Genomic DNA, 15,018 nt, shown 5'->3' with positions numbered 1-15,018 from the left:
GACAATGTTGCAACTGCTGTCCAACAGGTAGACTGGGGTGAGGGGTTGTGTCAGGTGTGGTGCCTATAGCGTGAAGAAGTGGGGAGCTGGAGGAGGAGATGTGGAAAGGTAGCAGATGGCTCAGAGAGGGGAAAAAATGTGTAACAGATGAAAATGTGTGAGGCAGAAGCAGCACATGCTTGGGATATGAATACTGAACACAGTCGCCGAAGCTGGTGAGTTCATTCATCATAAGATGATGATGACACGGAAGAGTGGATTGGGAAGGGGTGATGTATAGAAGAAAGGGCAGCTGTTGGGTAGAGAGTGTGGGTGTAGTAGGTCATTGAAGACTGAGGAGAGGAAGGCTGTGGGAATGGACAATATGTTGCAAGGCCAACTCTCATCTGTGTAGCTCAGAGGCTGGTGTTGGGCAGAAGGCTCTAAGTGGTGCAGATTATGAAGCAGCCATTGAACTGAAGCATGTTGTGTTCTGCCACTAAGTGGTCAGCTCTACTCTTGAACACAGTTTGACAATGGCCATTCATTCTGGTGGTAGCTGGGTGCTGATCATGCCTACATAAAATACTGTGCACAAATGCAGCAGAGCTGGTACATGACATGGCTGCTTTCATGGGTGGCCTTGTCTCTCATGGGGTAGGAGCAGCAGCAGGCTTATGCTATTCCATCAGAGGCAGGCCACATGTGAAAGCAGCCATATCATATGCCAGCTCTGCTACAATTTCTACATAGGTGCAAGTGACCACCAACCAGCCGTAAATTAGAATAAATAGTCACAGCCAAACTGTGTCCAAGAGCAGGGTTGATCACCCTATTGTTGCACACACTGATGAACACAATATGCTCAAGTTCAGTGGCTACTTCACAATCTGTGGCTCTGGGTCCTTAACCCCCGGCATCAGCTTCTCTGACCTATGCAGACCTCTGCTCTCATAATCCACGTGGCCTCAACAAACAAACTCAGTGTCTCTGGGGCCCATGTTTGGCATTCCTACCCCATGCATCTGCTGCCTCCCTCTGAGCTTTCAGGTAACCTTCGCCACCCCTCCTGCTTCCTACCTCTTTGTCCCTCTTGCCACTCCTCCTAACACAACACCTCATGCGCACTCTACCAGCTGAGTTGCAGCTCTAACATTGTGTGTTTTGCTGGCACAACGTAGCTGCACATGTGTGTGTGGGGGGGGGGGGGGGGGGGGGCAGGGGGCGGGGGTTGGGTCATGGGCGGGTGGATGTGGCAGGGGGTGGTAGCCGCTCCATTCCTTCTAAATTATTTATTAATTCCAGAACTTTCTCTACCATATTTAAACTCCTACAATAAACAATTCTGATCCCTAAAGCTAAACTTTTCACTATTTCAGTATTTAGTTTCAATTACCTTCAGGTCTTTCAGACATTTCTAGCTTATGGGGTCAACCATTGAAGCAACAGTTTGACACCTTATATTTCCCTTCTTTTTTTAGTGGTTGAATGGTTACAGAGTGATGGAACATGATATTGGACATCTACCATTTCAATCTGAGATCACATCTCTGCTGAATTTTGGAGCAAGCAACCGAATAACTGTTGCAGTGAACAATATACTTACCAATACAACCATTCCACAAGGTGCATTTGAAACTCTGAGAACGTAAGTGTGTAGTTTTAGACAAAGGAACATATTACAGTTTCAAAACCAAGATTGTGTTTATATTGTGTTTAATGTTCTGCATGAAATTAAAATAACGTTATGCCAATAACATATGAAAATACCTTCACATCATCTCAGAAATTCTGAAATATCTTAATAATTAAAAGTCTGATCATGGTCAACTGAAAAATAACATAAATGAGAATGTTGATGTATCGTAATGGAATCGTTGCTCAGCCTTCTCTCTGGTTCTTTCCATATAGTGGGATAAATAGGCAACAAGGTCCAGTATGTTACATAGAACAGAGCTGAGATATGCTACAGGATGTCATAATTGTTCATTAAGACAATGAATGATATGAATTTAAAGTATGTGATATGGTGATGAGTAAATTAGTAGACTGTACACAGATTGTATGGAATGCACTACTTAATTTCATTAGCTTTAAGAATATGTGCTATCTAAAATAGCAATTAATTTTGAGAGTATATACTATACTCTATATGTACCATATACTAGTATATGCTATATACTATCTGGTGAAAAGTATCCAAGCACCCCTACATACTGTGGTATTGACCACTGAATGTCACAAGAGGTGGACCTGCTAGCGTAAAGGGAGGTGGGAAGTAGAATGTTGTCAGTAGAGAAGCATTAACAGAAGAATGGATCAGTAAGGAGAGCTCTGTGACTTTGAATATGGACTACTCATTGGCTGTCACCTGAGTGACATATATGCCAGGAACAGTTCAACCCTTCTAAAGCTGCCCACATCTACTGTTGGTGATGTGATTGTGAAATAGAAATCCAAAGGAAAAGCTGCAGCTAAAAAAAGAACAACAGCACTTATGTACGGACTGACTGAGACTGTTGAGCACTGCAGAGAGTGGTGGTAAAAAATCACATGAAATCAGCGGAGGGAATCAATTGTAAGTTCCAAAGCGCCACCCTCCAATACTAAATTGGTGATCCCTTGATGCCTCAGAACATGTCCTACCAACCGATCCCTTCTTCTAGTCAAGCTGTGCCACAAACTCCTCTTCTCCCCAATCCTATTCAATACCTCCTCATTGGTTATGTGATCTACCCATCTAATCTTCAGTATTCTTCTGTAGCACCACATTTCAAAAACTTCTATTCTCTTCTTGTCCAAACTATTTATTGTCCATGTTTCACTTCCACACATGGCTACACTCCATACAAATACTTTCAGAAACGTCTTCCTGACACTTAAATCTATACTCGATGTTAACAAATTTCTCTTCTTCAGAAACGCTTTCCTTGCCATTGCCAGTCTACATTTTATCCTCTCTACTTCGACCATCATCAGTTATTTTGCTCCCTAAATAGCAAAACTCCTTTACTACTTTAAGCGTCTCATTTCCTAATCTAATTCCCTCAGCATCACATGACTTAATTCAACTACATTCCATTATCCTCGTTTTGCTTTTGTTGATGATCATCTTATATCCTCCTTTCAAGACACTATCCATTCCGTTCAACTGCTCTTCTAAGTCCTTTGCTGTCTCTGACAGAATTACAATGTCATCGGCAAACCTCAACGTTTTTATTTCTTCTCCATTGGTTTTAATACCTACTCTGAATTTTTCTTTTGTTTCCTTTACTGCTTGCTCAATATACAGATTGAATAACATCGAGGAGAGGCTACCACCCTGTGTCACTCCCTTCCCAACCACTGCTTCCCTTTCATGTCCCTCGACTCTTATAACTGCTGTCTGGTTTCTGTACAAATTGTAAATAGCCATTCGCTCCCTGTATTTTACCCCTGCCACCTTTAGAATTTGAAAGAGAGTATTGCAGTCACATTGTCAAAAGCATTCTCTAAGTCTAGAAATGCTAGAAACGTGGGTTTGCCTTTCCTTAATCTGTTTTCTAAGATAAGTTGTATGGTCAGTATTGCCTCATGTGTTCCCATATTTCTACGGAATCCAAACAGATGGTAGAGTTTTGTCAGGACTGGCTCTCCCAAGGCTGTCAGTAGCTCTAATGGAATGTTGTCTACTCCCGGCGCCTTATTTCGACTTAGGTCTTTCAGTGCTCTATCAAACTCTTCACGCAGTATCTTATCTCCCGTTTCATCTTCATCTACATCTTCTTCCCTTTCTATAACATTGCCCTCAAGTACATCGCCCTTGTATAGTCCCTCTATATACTCCTTCCACCTTTCTGCTCTCCCTTCTTTGCTTAGAACTGGGTTTCTATCTGAGCTCTTGATATTCATGCAAGTGGCTCTCTTTTCTCCAAAGGTCTCTTTAATTTTCCTGTGGGCAGTATCTATCTTACCCCTAGTGAGATAAGCCTCTACAGCCTTACATTTGTCCTCCTGCCACGCCTGCTTAGCCATTTTGCACTTCCTGTCGATCTCATTTTTGAGACGTTTGTATTCCTTTTTGCCTGCTTCATTTACTGCATTTTTATATTTTCTCCTTTCATCAATTAAATTCAGTATTTCTTCTGTAACCCAAGGATTTTGACTAGCCCTCATCTTTTTACGTACTTGATCCTCTGCTGCCTTCACTACTTCATCTCTCAAAGCTACCCATTCTTCTTCTACTGTATTTCTTTCCCCCATTCTTGTCAATTGTTCCATTATGGTCTCCCCGAAACTCTGTACAACCTCTGGTTTAGTCAGTTTATCCAGGTCCCATCTCCTTAAATTCCCACCTTTTTCCAGTTTCTTCAGTTTTAATCTACAGTTCATAACCAATAGATTGTGTTCAGAGTCCACATCTGCCCCTGGAAATGTCTTACAATTTAAAACCTTTTTCCTAAATCTCACTTACCATTATATAATCTATCTGAAACCTGTCAGTATCTCCAGGCCCCTTCCATTTATGCAGCCTCCTTTTATGATTCTTGAACCAAGTTTTAACTATGATTAAGTTGTGCTCTGTGCAAAATTCTACCAGGTGGCTTTCTCTTTCATTTATTAACCCCAGTCCATATTCACCTACTACATTTCCTTCTCTTCCTTTTCCTACCATTGAATTCCAGTCACCAATGGTTATTCGATTTTTGTCTCCCTTCACTATCTGAATAATTTCTTTTATCTCATCATGCATTTCTTCAATTTCTTCATCATCTACAGAGCTAGTTGGCATATAGACTTGTACTACTGTCGTAGGTGTGGGCTTTGTGTCTATCTTGGCCACAATAATGCGTTCACTATGTTGTTTGTAGTAGCTTACCCGAACTCCTATTTTTTATTCATTATTAAACCTACTCCTGCATTACCCCTATTTGATTTTGTATTTATAACCCTGTATTCACCTGACCAAAAGTCTTGTTCCTCCTGCCACCGAATTTCGCTAATTCCCACTATATCTAACTTTAACCTATCCATTTCCCTTTTTACATTTTCTAATCTACCTGCCATTAGTTTTGTACCGTATGTAATGTCATATTCAAATGCTATCCTGTTTTCACGTTTGGAAATTAGTGTGTTCCATTCTCACATAACATGGTTATTGATGTACCAATTACATGTTATATCAGAAAAACAATGTGTTTTTATTTACTTACTTCGATGCCTGACATACAGGTCGACATTGAAACTGCATAGTAGTCTGCTTCAGAACCAGATACCACTCTGTGCAGTTTTGGAATAATTGCTTCTATATCATTATAAGCACAAAAACTGGCCATGTGACTCATTTGAGGATTTTTGTTTATTCCACCTGTAGATTCACTCTGACTCATTGTAATGAAAAACTTGACATTAGGTGCCATTGTTGCACAATACTTCAACATAGATAACCACTACAGAAGTAAGTCTGTCTCCTTTAATATCTAAAAATCTTCTGCTTGTTAGCTTCTAAGCATCAGACATGGTGAACTTTCTGCAAAATAAAATAAGAAACTAAATTTTAATCTCCTTATGTGCGTAGTAAATAGAAAGTAGTAGTTACAATAAAAACTAAATAGATGTAAGATGCTTTCATGTACCATCTCTACAATTATGTAATGATTGTTAATTATGGAAAAAAATATATTTTCTGTGTTTAACATTACACGTAATAGGAATACAATATTTATTTTGAAATTTACTAGACAAATTTAGGGTTTAAAGTTTGCCTCACTCTGAAAGTGATTTTTTAATTGCTGTTTATTATTTGAATAATGCACAAATCAGCAAAGAATTCTAGTGTCAACAATTTTATGAATCAAGAGAAAATATGATATATGAAGCAACTTAAATATTTGATATTCAATAACAACCCAATACAGCAAGTTTACCAAGATTTACAGAACATTACAGATATTCCATGTCCTAAGCTTTCTGATGATCCATAAATTCTCAAAAGTGTAATTACTTTTTGTAAATAAGCAAATTTTAAGTTACATATTTCTCAAAATTATGTTTCATTAATATTCTGTACCAATTCAGATGACCTTTCAGGCCATTGCAAATGTTGTGGCAATTACCAAACTACACTAAATGCTATTTATATTTCAATTGATCTGTGTTCTATTAACTTTGAATATTTGCATATTGCAAATGTGTTTGTGATCTTAGTTCATCAAAAAACTTTCTTTTATTTGCTAATCTTAAGAATACAGGCCAAATATTATGATGTTGTGTAGTTATAAATATTACAGATAGTATTCCAAAGTTAATTATTCAAATTATGAGGTTTAATTGTGGACAACTGTGAAATGTTAGTAATGAACACGATCCACAGCAAAAGGATAATTGTTCAATAAATGACTAGATCCCTTATGGAATGACAGATACTGTGCCTAAAATATTGTAATATGCATCCATTTTCTTAGGTGAAACAATTGGAATAGTTTTACTAGTACGAAATGTGATGAATGCTTATTCCCATTCAAAACAATCATTATGAAAATTTTATTACTTCTATTAATCTTACAATAATCACCATTCTGGATGCACTGTTTTATCTCTGCTCCATTTCAGGAAAATGGCCAAGTCTAGTTCTCCTGACTCAAGGGGTTTCCCTCCACTTAAACTGAACCTTGCTTCTCTTTAAATCTGAAGTGTATATGTATATCAAGAGGGTTCAAGAAGCTACATTGGCACTTCCACTGGGAACATCTTCCATCCATGTTGTTGTTGTTGTTGTTGTTGTTGTTGTTGTGGTCTTCAATCCTGAGACTGGTTTGATGCAGCTCTCCATGCTACTCTATCCTGTGCTAGCTTCTTCATCTCCCAGTAGTTACTGCAACCTACATCCTTCTGAATCTGTTTAGTGTATTCCCATCCATACCAGCAACTTATGTCTCCCTGTCTGCAGTCATCTCTGCTTGCTAGGTGTTCTTCCTCACCATACCTCAGAACAAAGTAAAACACAGGTCCCATTGTTTATCTTTGAATTCTGCTTCCTTTAAAATTGATAATGCCGTGATTTTGATGTGGAGTGCAACACTAAACATAGACTTTTCAGGTGCATACTGTAAAACACAAAGAACAATCATACTTTTCAATATTATTAAGTTATTACAAAAATTAAGAATGTGGGATGAGCATGGGAAGGGAACTGTAATAATACTGCCACATCTCAAGCTTTTATGAAAAATTATTTAGAACATACTGGAACTCTCCCCATACCATAAGTACCATGGTGGTTTGTGCTCATAAATATCAACTACTACTCAAAACAGGGGATAATAGCCAAAACCGGCCAATAGTAGAAAGTAATAATTACAGTGGACAGCAGATCATTCCACAAATAGCAAGTAGCCTTTTAAGATATAGTACTTGCTGCACAATAAACAAGAATCTGAAGGCAGTGGATATTAACTGAACCATATCTCACTAACAGAAAGAAATATGGAAGGCAGATGGAAAAGTGCCTAAAAACCATCCACAGACTGACCGGCTCACCGGACCTCGACACAAGTCTGCCGGGTGGATTCGTGCCCGGGACCAGGCACTCCTTCCCACTCTGGAAAGTCAAGTGTTAGACTGCTCAACTAAAAGGGTGGGCCTACAACAGATATTAGTTTTATGTATAAATTGATTCGTAATGTTTTAATTTCAGTTATTATACTACGCACACAATGTGGAATTAGGTAATTCTCATTGGGACAAATAAATTGAAAATGAATTGTTGGGAATAGTAGCCATCTGTCAGGAAATGTGGCCACCTTGGCCACTTTTCCAAGTGTATAGTGTGGCCAGTTTTCCTGATTGAACACCATGTTTGTATACGTGGCTCACTCACAAAACAGTACAACCAAAGGAAATGACAGTGACTTATATTTGTAAGCCAAAAGGCAGTGCGTGAACTGTGATATCATGAAAACATATTGCTCTACATAAAAGTGAAGCAACTAAAGTAATATGAGTGACGTAACTTACATCAAATGATTGAAAAACCTAAATGTGTTCATAGAAAGATAACAGAGAAAACTTCCATTGTTAATGTCACTGACAACACTAACAGTGTTGATTACAGCTAGTTTGGCCACTTCTCAACAGGAAGCAGCACTGTCGAACACATCAAATGAGCAGTGGCCACATTTCCTAACCTGGCCATTTTACCCTTTTTTCCCCTATGTGAGCTTATTTTCAGTACAAAAATAGCCATTCCTATTGATGAAGTATGGTGTGAATACATGATGACTACTGGGTGTGTCAAACATTACTAGAATTTTTCAGGTGGAGATTGAATGTAGCATGCCCACAGGATAAGTACATGCATCTTATTGCCATCTTTTGGAATTTGATAAAGGCGAATCATTGGCATGAGGGACCAACAGTGTAGTACAGTGACTGTAGAATGAATGGCAGTGAAGCAGACACAGTACAATACCATGAGAGTAGACATGCGTCCTTCCAGAAGGAAGAAGATTGTGGGATTGTTTGACTGGCTCTGACAAATTATGTTGGCATTTGGAATCTGGGTAGAGCTTACAGGCAGAGTGCCATCGTGCACTATCAGGAGAGATTACTGGAATGTGTGTCAGTATCTCGAGTTGCTAACCGTCATTTACTGCTGACACCATACCAAAGACAATAGAGACTTACATTGTGCGAGTCAGAGCCAACTAGGATATTAAGTGGCATACTGTAATGTTTTACAGGGAGTCATTCTTTCTGTCTGTGACAATCTGATCAGACACAATACACACTTAGGTGATCCAGTGAAAGGTCTCAGGAAATGGCAGTTATCAAGATGTGTACCTCTCAAACTCCTGGACTCATGGTGTGGAAGCTATTGGCTATGACAACAGGACTGCTCTCCAGTATGTGGCAAGGATAAAAGTATTATTTTATTGGGGCATTTAAAGATGCTTTGAAACTGGAAAACTAAACACTTGGAAGCAGGAATTGTTGGTACATTCCTTATTCACTAGCAGAAGAAAACTGAGTTACATATGCCCAACAGGTAGAGACGTTTGTAATTGGAATATATATTGAGTGAAGTAAAGATCTTACAGCAGCCAGAGATAGGTATTCTGTAGTTCTTCCAGAATTGTTCTTCTATGATGGAGCATTTTTGACAGAAAGACAAAGAGAAAATGCATGACTTAATTTGGTCAAAAAATAAGAACCTTTTTAATCTTTCACTGCCAAGAAGAATTTTCATCTTGCCCTTATTGCAAGGTGTAAATTATGTCCTTCTTGAAAATTATATAGATTTAAGAATTAAAGAATTAAAAGAAAGTACCAGAGCACTCACTGTGAAAATGATAAAGAAATATTTGAAAATGTCAAATGATGATTTAGAGTAAATGCATTATCATTTAATTTTTCAAGTCTGAGAACATACATTTTGTCACTGCTCATAGAATGGGAGAAATAAAACTAGGGGTTTTAAAAATATCAAGAATTAGATAGTGTTCAGTTTTTGGGATTACAGATGGACCAGTCTGGAATTGGATAACCCACACCAAAGACCTAATGAAACACTGTGGTTCAGCAACAGTTGCAGTAAACATATCAAACAATGAGTTATTTATGAATGAAAAAATTATGTTAGTTTTCATATTAACATTTGATAAAGAGTCAAGGAATCATTCTTGAGAAATTTGCATTTTGTAGAATGCAAATGCATGCTGTAAGAATAATGTCTGGTGTCAATCCTAAAAAATCCTGCAGCAAAGTCTCCAAAAAACTGGTATTTTCACAAATATTGGACAATACATTACAGTGAGTTTGTTACAAGAATGACTGAGGATGCCTGGAATTGTTTCTGATCAAGGTGATGCAGTGATTAAGACATGGACCTTGAGTCATGGAGAGAGAGTGATCAAATACCTTTCCAGTCTCCCTGATTTACATTTTATATGGTTCTACTAAATTGCTTAAGACAAGTTTTGGGATGGTTTCTTTCAAAACAACATAGCTGATTTCCTTCTCCAATCTGTGTTTGTGCTTCACTTCTGTGACTATGTTGTCAAGGAACTAGTAAATCTTAATCTTCTTTCTTTTCTCTCCTTATTTAGAGTTGGTAGAATTCTAGCTTTGGATTGTTGCATGCTATAAAGTTTCTAGCGAGAAATATAGAAATTCAGAAGGGGCACTGACTTCACTCCACCCAAACATGAGTCTAGTGTCTTAATTGTTGTCTCACCTATCACATCTTTCTAGCAATGTTTGCAGTAACATATTAAAGTGCAAGACTTGACCACCCAGTTGACATGAAATAACAGGATCAAAGGCTGAAGTCAATGTTATGAATGATTTGCAACTGCTTTTTTCTTGAAATTATAGAATTAATGGTTCATTTTACTCACACATAAAAATTTATACTAATTTTTGTACAGATTTTTGTTTTTTAAATGAGCATCATTAATAATTTAAAAAAATATACAGACCTTATTGCTTCTGAAACACTCTTTGATACTTCACATAACTCTTGGTGTCATCCCTTTCATTGCACATTTACCAATTGTTTCTTACTAAATAATGACTAGTTACAAAACATCGTATTTTAACTTTTTCTTACAGTAATATCCTTGATTCAGCAACTGTTTTATACTGTTAAGAGTTTTGCTACATTGCAAATAAATCTGTACACATGTTCATACAGGAAATCTGTATTGTGCTAAATAATGTCAGTGAATGTCTTATGTGTCATGAATATTGTTATTTACATTATATTTTTTTATGCAGTGAAAATGGCAGTAGGACATATCAAACTTACACATTTGATTTCTTCAATTATGCGGGGATTGATCGCTCGGTTCATCTCTACACAACTCCTGAGGTATTCATTGATGACATCACCATTACAACTGAGTACTCAGATGATGGGACAGGTAAATTCTTATACTTTTTAATCATTAATAATTATTCATTATTTTATTTAAATCATCCAGACAGTGGGATCCTGAGACTGATTACAATAAACTTCCACTATATGCCCTGTTTTGAGGCACATTTAGCAAATAGCTTCACACTGGGAATGGTAACCATATTTTTACATGTCTCTTTACTGTAATCAAACGATTAGCATCTGTATGGCAGTACCAACAAGAACAATTCACAATTCCTTGTGTGTATGTTTCACAGTACAGTCAGGGCAAATTGTCAAATGGCAATATTTTTGAGACAGGTCATTTTGAAGCACTCTTGATAAAGCAGACACTTTGCTTTTCTCATAAGCAGTGTAATGAACAGTGAGGTTGAGTCTTGGGAGGTAGATGAGAAACTTTAGAAACATAACAATCTGTTGAGAATGCACTGTACCACTTTAAAATCAAAAAGGTTTTGACTGTTCAGAGCACTTTCACTAACACCACACCTGACTTGCATAATGCCTGTGAAAAGATATCGGGATCTTTTCCTAAATGGATCCCACAACATGTAATATAGGCAACCACAGGAGTGGCACTGGATGGCTGTATTATCAGCAGGCTCAATGCCTAATGGATGAGACTGGACGGCAGGCCGATGAGGCTCAGGAAGAAGGGGCTGTTTAACACTTTATTTCCGACCTGTACATTGGTTCTGTGGTGTGGTGGGTAGGCAATCACACTCCTGCTCCACAGAGGTGCACTGGTACAGTAGTTCCTCAGCCAACAGCTAGCATCCATCCAGCTTGTGGCAATATATGATGGTGCCCAGCTTTGCCATCATCTGCACTCAGTGTCAGGCCCATGGTGAGCCACAGCACTGGCATTAGTGGTACTTGCGGAAACAGACTGCACCCAGGAGGTAAAGGCGAGCAGCAAGAGACGTGCCCACCATGGTTTAGTAAGGCAGCTGCTGTGCCTGAGGTGCAACCACCACTCCCGGCAGGAGTTCAACTGCTGCTGGAGTGGAGAAGCAGACCTGCCGCACTGGGCACCAGGTCCAGTGGGTGGACTTAGTGCAGGAAGCTGGTACCTCAGTGTGCTCTCTAACCCACAGCTGCAGCCCCCTGTGGTCTCCCTATATAGTGTAGCCCTTGTGTCGTGATGGTACTTCTCGAATGCGAATGAATCTGTTATAAAATCGAGGTTATTTATACCAAATATCATTGCACTTATTGTGCCAATGCACCACTCCTGGTCACGTAGTAGGTAACATCACCAAAACTCTGATGATGGCGACATCCTCTTGCCTGTGCCGTGCATTACCGGAGTGCTGGCAAACTACACCATGTGAGGCTAGCCCATCTTGCAATAATTTCAAATGTTCTTGTCTTAATCCAAATGTCAAGACACTGTGCTCACTGACCACCAGTGTGTAATGGAATGTTCTGCTGCACCTTCTCACTCTTAGTCTGGTAGTGGCACTAGATTACCTCCTTCGTGGAGAAGACCTTGTCCCTTGGGTCTTCTTTAGGACTTGTTCCCTACCATGTGTCACATATACAACAGAAGTACTCTCAAAAAATATCTGGCAGCAAGATTTTCAGAGTTCAGAGCCCATATTTGACTTCCACCCTTACATGCTAAATGCCTCCTTATGCTATTTAGTTGCTTACATCTATCTCACTTAACAGTCCATTAGTTCCTCAAGAACTTTCATCATGTTATGCTTCTACACTTCTCATGGTCTGCCAAGACACATGCCATAGACAATTTGTAAACATTCACTATGTACTCTGCGGTCTTATATCTTCTTAAATTCTGTCAGATATAGTGCGGTCTTATATCTTCTTAAATTCTGTCAGATATAGCTTTTTTTACAATACCATATTCTCTTTCACACTCTGGAAATCCATACTACCAGGATCTGTATTACCATTAGATCGGTCTGCTGGGTGGCTCTGTGTGTCAACTTCAAGAAGGCTATGTGAAGCAGAGTTAGTCACTACTAGGTATCATGGCACTCAAGATCATGGTTACTTATCGTTGCCTTTGCTGATATTGACTAACATTCTGTATTAACTACTCGGCAGAGATTCACCCTCATGTGTGGCTTGGCATGCTGAGAGAAATAGTCAGTCATTGGCAGCACAAAATGATTCTCCACTGGAGACCAATTAAATGCCTCTAACACATCCACCCCAATCATCTCAAATGGTTTTGAAGCTTCTGACGGTGCCTGTGATTGTACTTGCTTACATTTCATGTCAGCATGCTGTGCACACTGCACACAGTTCTTCAAATACTGAGCTATATTTCCTTTTCTTATCTTCCACCAGTATTTCTCCGTGACCCTTTGGTTCGTTGCTCTGCATCCTCCATGACCAGACAGCACATGATCATGCACTTCCTTTGAACTTCTTCCTTCATCTTATCCAGTACTATCACTCATGCCCCTATCCTTGTTACCTTGCCCAACAGACTGTCACACATGCTGAGCAGCAGTTGTATCATGTTGTTTGCAGTCGCTGTCAGCATTCTACACCACCTGCCATTCAGCGAGGTCCTGACCCATTACTTTTACTACTGCTACCTTTGTGCTTAATGTGCCTGTATTTCCTTGTTTCTTTACTGGCTTGTGAATTACTTTGTAGTAAAACTCACTGAATCTTAACACTCCTCTCATTAGTTTCCTGGACAGGTCCTTCACCCCAAATAACCATTTCGGAGCAGCATGACTGCTCACTGCTTTAAACTTCTTCCCATAAAGGTAACATAAAAAATACATCATTACACATGTGAGGCTAAGTATTTCTCTCTCCATGGTCAAATAGTTTCTTTCAGTCTTGTTAAGTTATCTCAATGCAAAAGCAATAGAATATTTTTCACCATTGATCTCCTGACTCAGAACACACGTAGAACATGATTAGATGCACCACTGGGCAACATCAACTCCCTCTGGGATCTGTGAGCACCTACATTGGACACAATGCCAAAAGTTCTCTTCAGCTCTTGGAATATCCCTTACATTTCTCCATCCACACAATTTTGCACTATTTTCCAGCAGTTGTGTGAGTGGTTGCACTATCCCAATGAACCCACTTACAGATTTCCTGTAATAGTTTGAGAGTCCCAAAAATTACAGTAGTTCATGACTCATCTTTAGATCTGGAAAATCTAACACTGCCTGTACCAGTTTTGGATCTGTTCTCACTTCATCTTATCTAATCATGTGCCCTGTGTAAATTACTTCCTCCTATACAAAGTAATATTTCTGCATACTCGACATCAAATGTGTAGCTCACAACTTCTCAAATAATACTCTCAAATGTTGCCTGTGTTCTTTCACATCCCTTGAGGACACATTTATGTCATACAGGCAAACTAGATGCTGGCAAGGCTTCAGCCCCTCCAATATTCCACCCAACAAATGCTGAAATATTGCAGGAGTATTCTTCAGGCTGAACAACATTGACCAATAATGGTAATGGCCTCAGTGTGTTGGAAAAGCTATCTTCAGTTAGCCCTCTGGGACTGATGGTATCTACTTCTTAAATCCATGGTCAAAAAATACTGCCTCTGCCCCATACTGTAAATGGTCTCTGAGATGTTGGATATAGGATATGCAGCTGTTTCAGACTTACTATTAAGATGGTGATGATCACAGCAAAATCTGTATTTCTTGGACCATGATCACAATTCCTGCTCTCCATTTCATATTATTCCATCAGCCAACTGCTGGGTAATAAACTTATTCAGAACTGGCTGCAAATACTGAGGTATTCTACATGTTTTGTGGTACACTGGTGCTTTATTCCCTGTCGGAGGTCTGTATGTATAACATGTGTCGCAGGCCATGGACACTCAGGAAAAATCAGATCTTCAAATTTCATCTACAGCTTCTCCACCTTTATTCTCTCCACTCCCTTTAGATGCTCCACCTTGTTACGTAATGCGATCTTACCGGTGGTCTGTGGCTGCTTGTGGCTTACACCTTCTGTGCAGCAGTCCTCCTCCTCCACAATGTCCAGTCTTGCTATCAACATCCGCTTTGTCAATTATACATCTTCGGCACCAAAACACTCAGTATTGACAAGTGATACCTCCCCACCGTCCTTCTATGTATGCCTACAGTACTCCTTTTAACCAAACAGTTTGCTGA

At 39.1% G+C, this 15,018-nt stretch overlaps 1 protein-coding gene across 3 annotated transcripts in view; it reads left to right on the top strand.

Annotated features, from left to right (window-relative positions):
- LOC124547136 (beta-glucuronidase-like) overlaps nt 1-15,018 on the top strand; it is a 216,956-nt gene that overhangs the window by 155,675 nt on the left and 46,263 nt on the right. For all 3 annotated transcript variants that reach the window (XM_047125089.1, XM_047125088.1, XM_047125087.1), the window contains exons 4-5: nt 1,461-1,627; nt 10,735-10,880. In XM_047125089.1, the coding sequence (XP_046981045.1) occupies nt 1,461-1,627; nt 10,735-10,880 (313 nt within the window). The remainder of the gene's footprint in view (nt 1-1,460; nt 1,628-10,734; nt 10,881-15,018) is intronic.

This window comes from Schistocerca americana, chromosome 1 (genome assembly GCF_021461395.2).
Source record: "Schistocerca americana isolate TAMUIC-IGC-003095 chromosome 1, iqSchAmer2.1, whole genome shotgun sequence".
Taxonomy (NCBI): Eukaryota; Metazoa; Arthropoda; class Insecta; order Orthoptera; family Acrididae; genus Schistocerca; species Schistocerca americana.
This window is presented reverse-complemented; position numbering and strand designations above follow the sequence as displayed.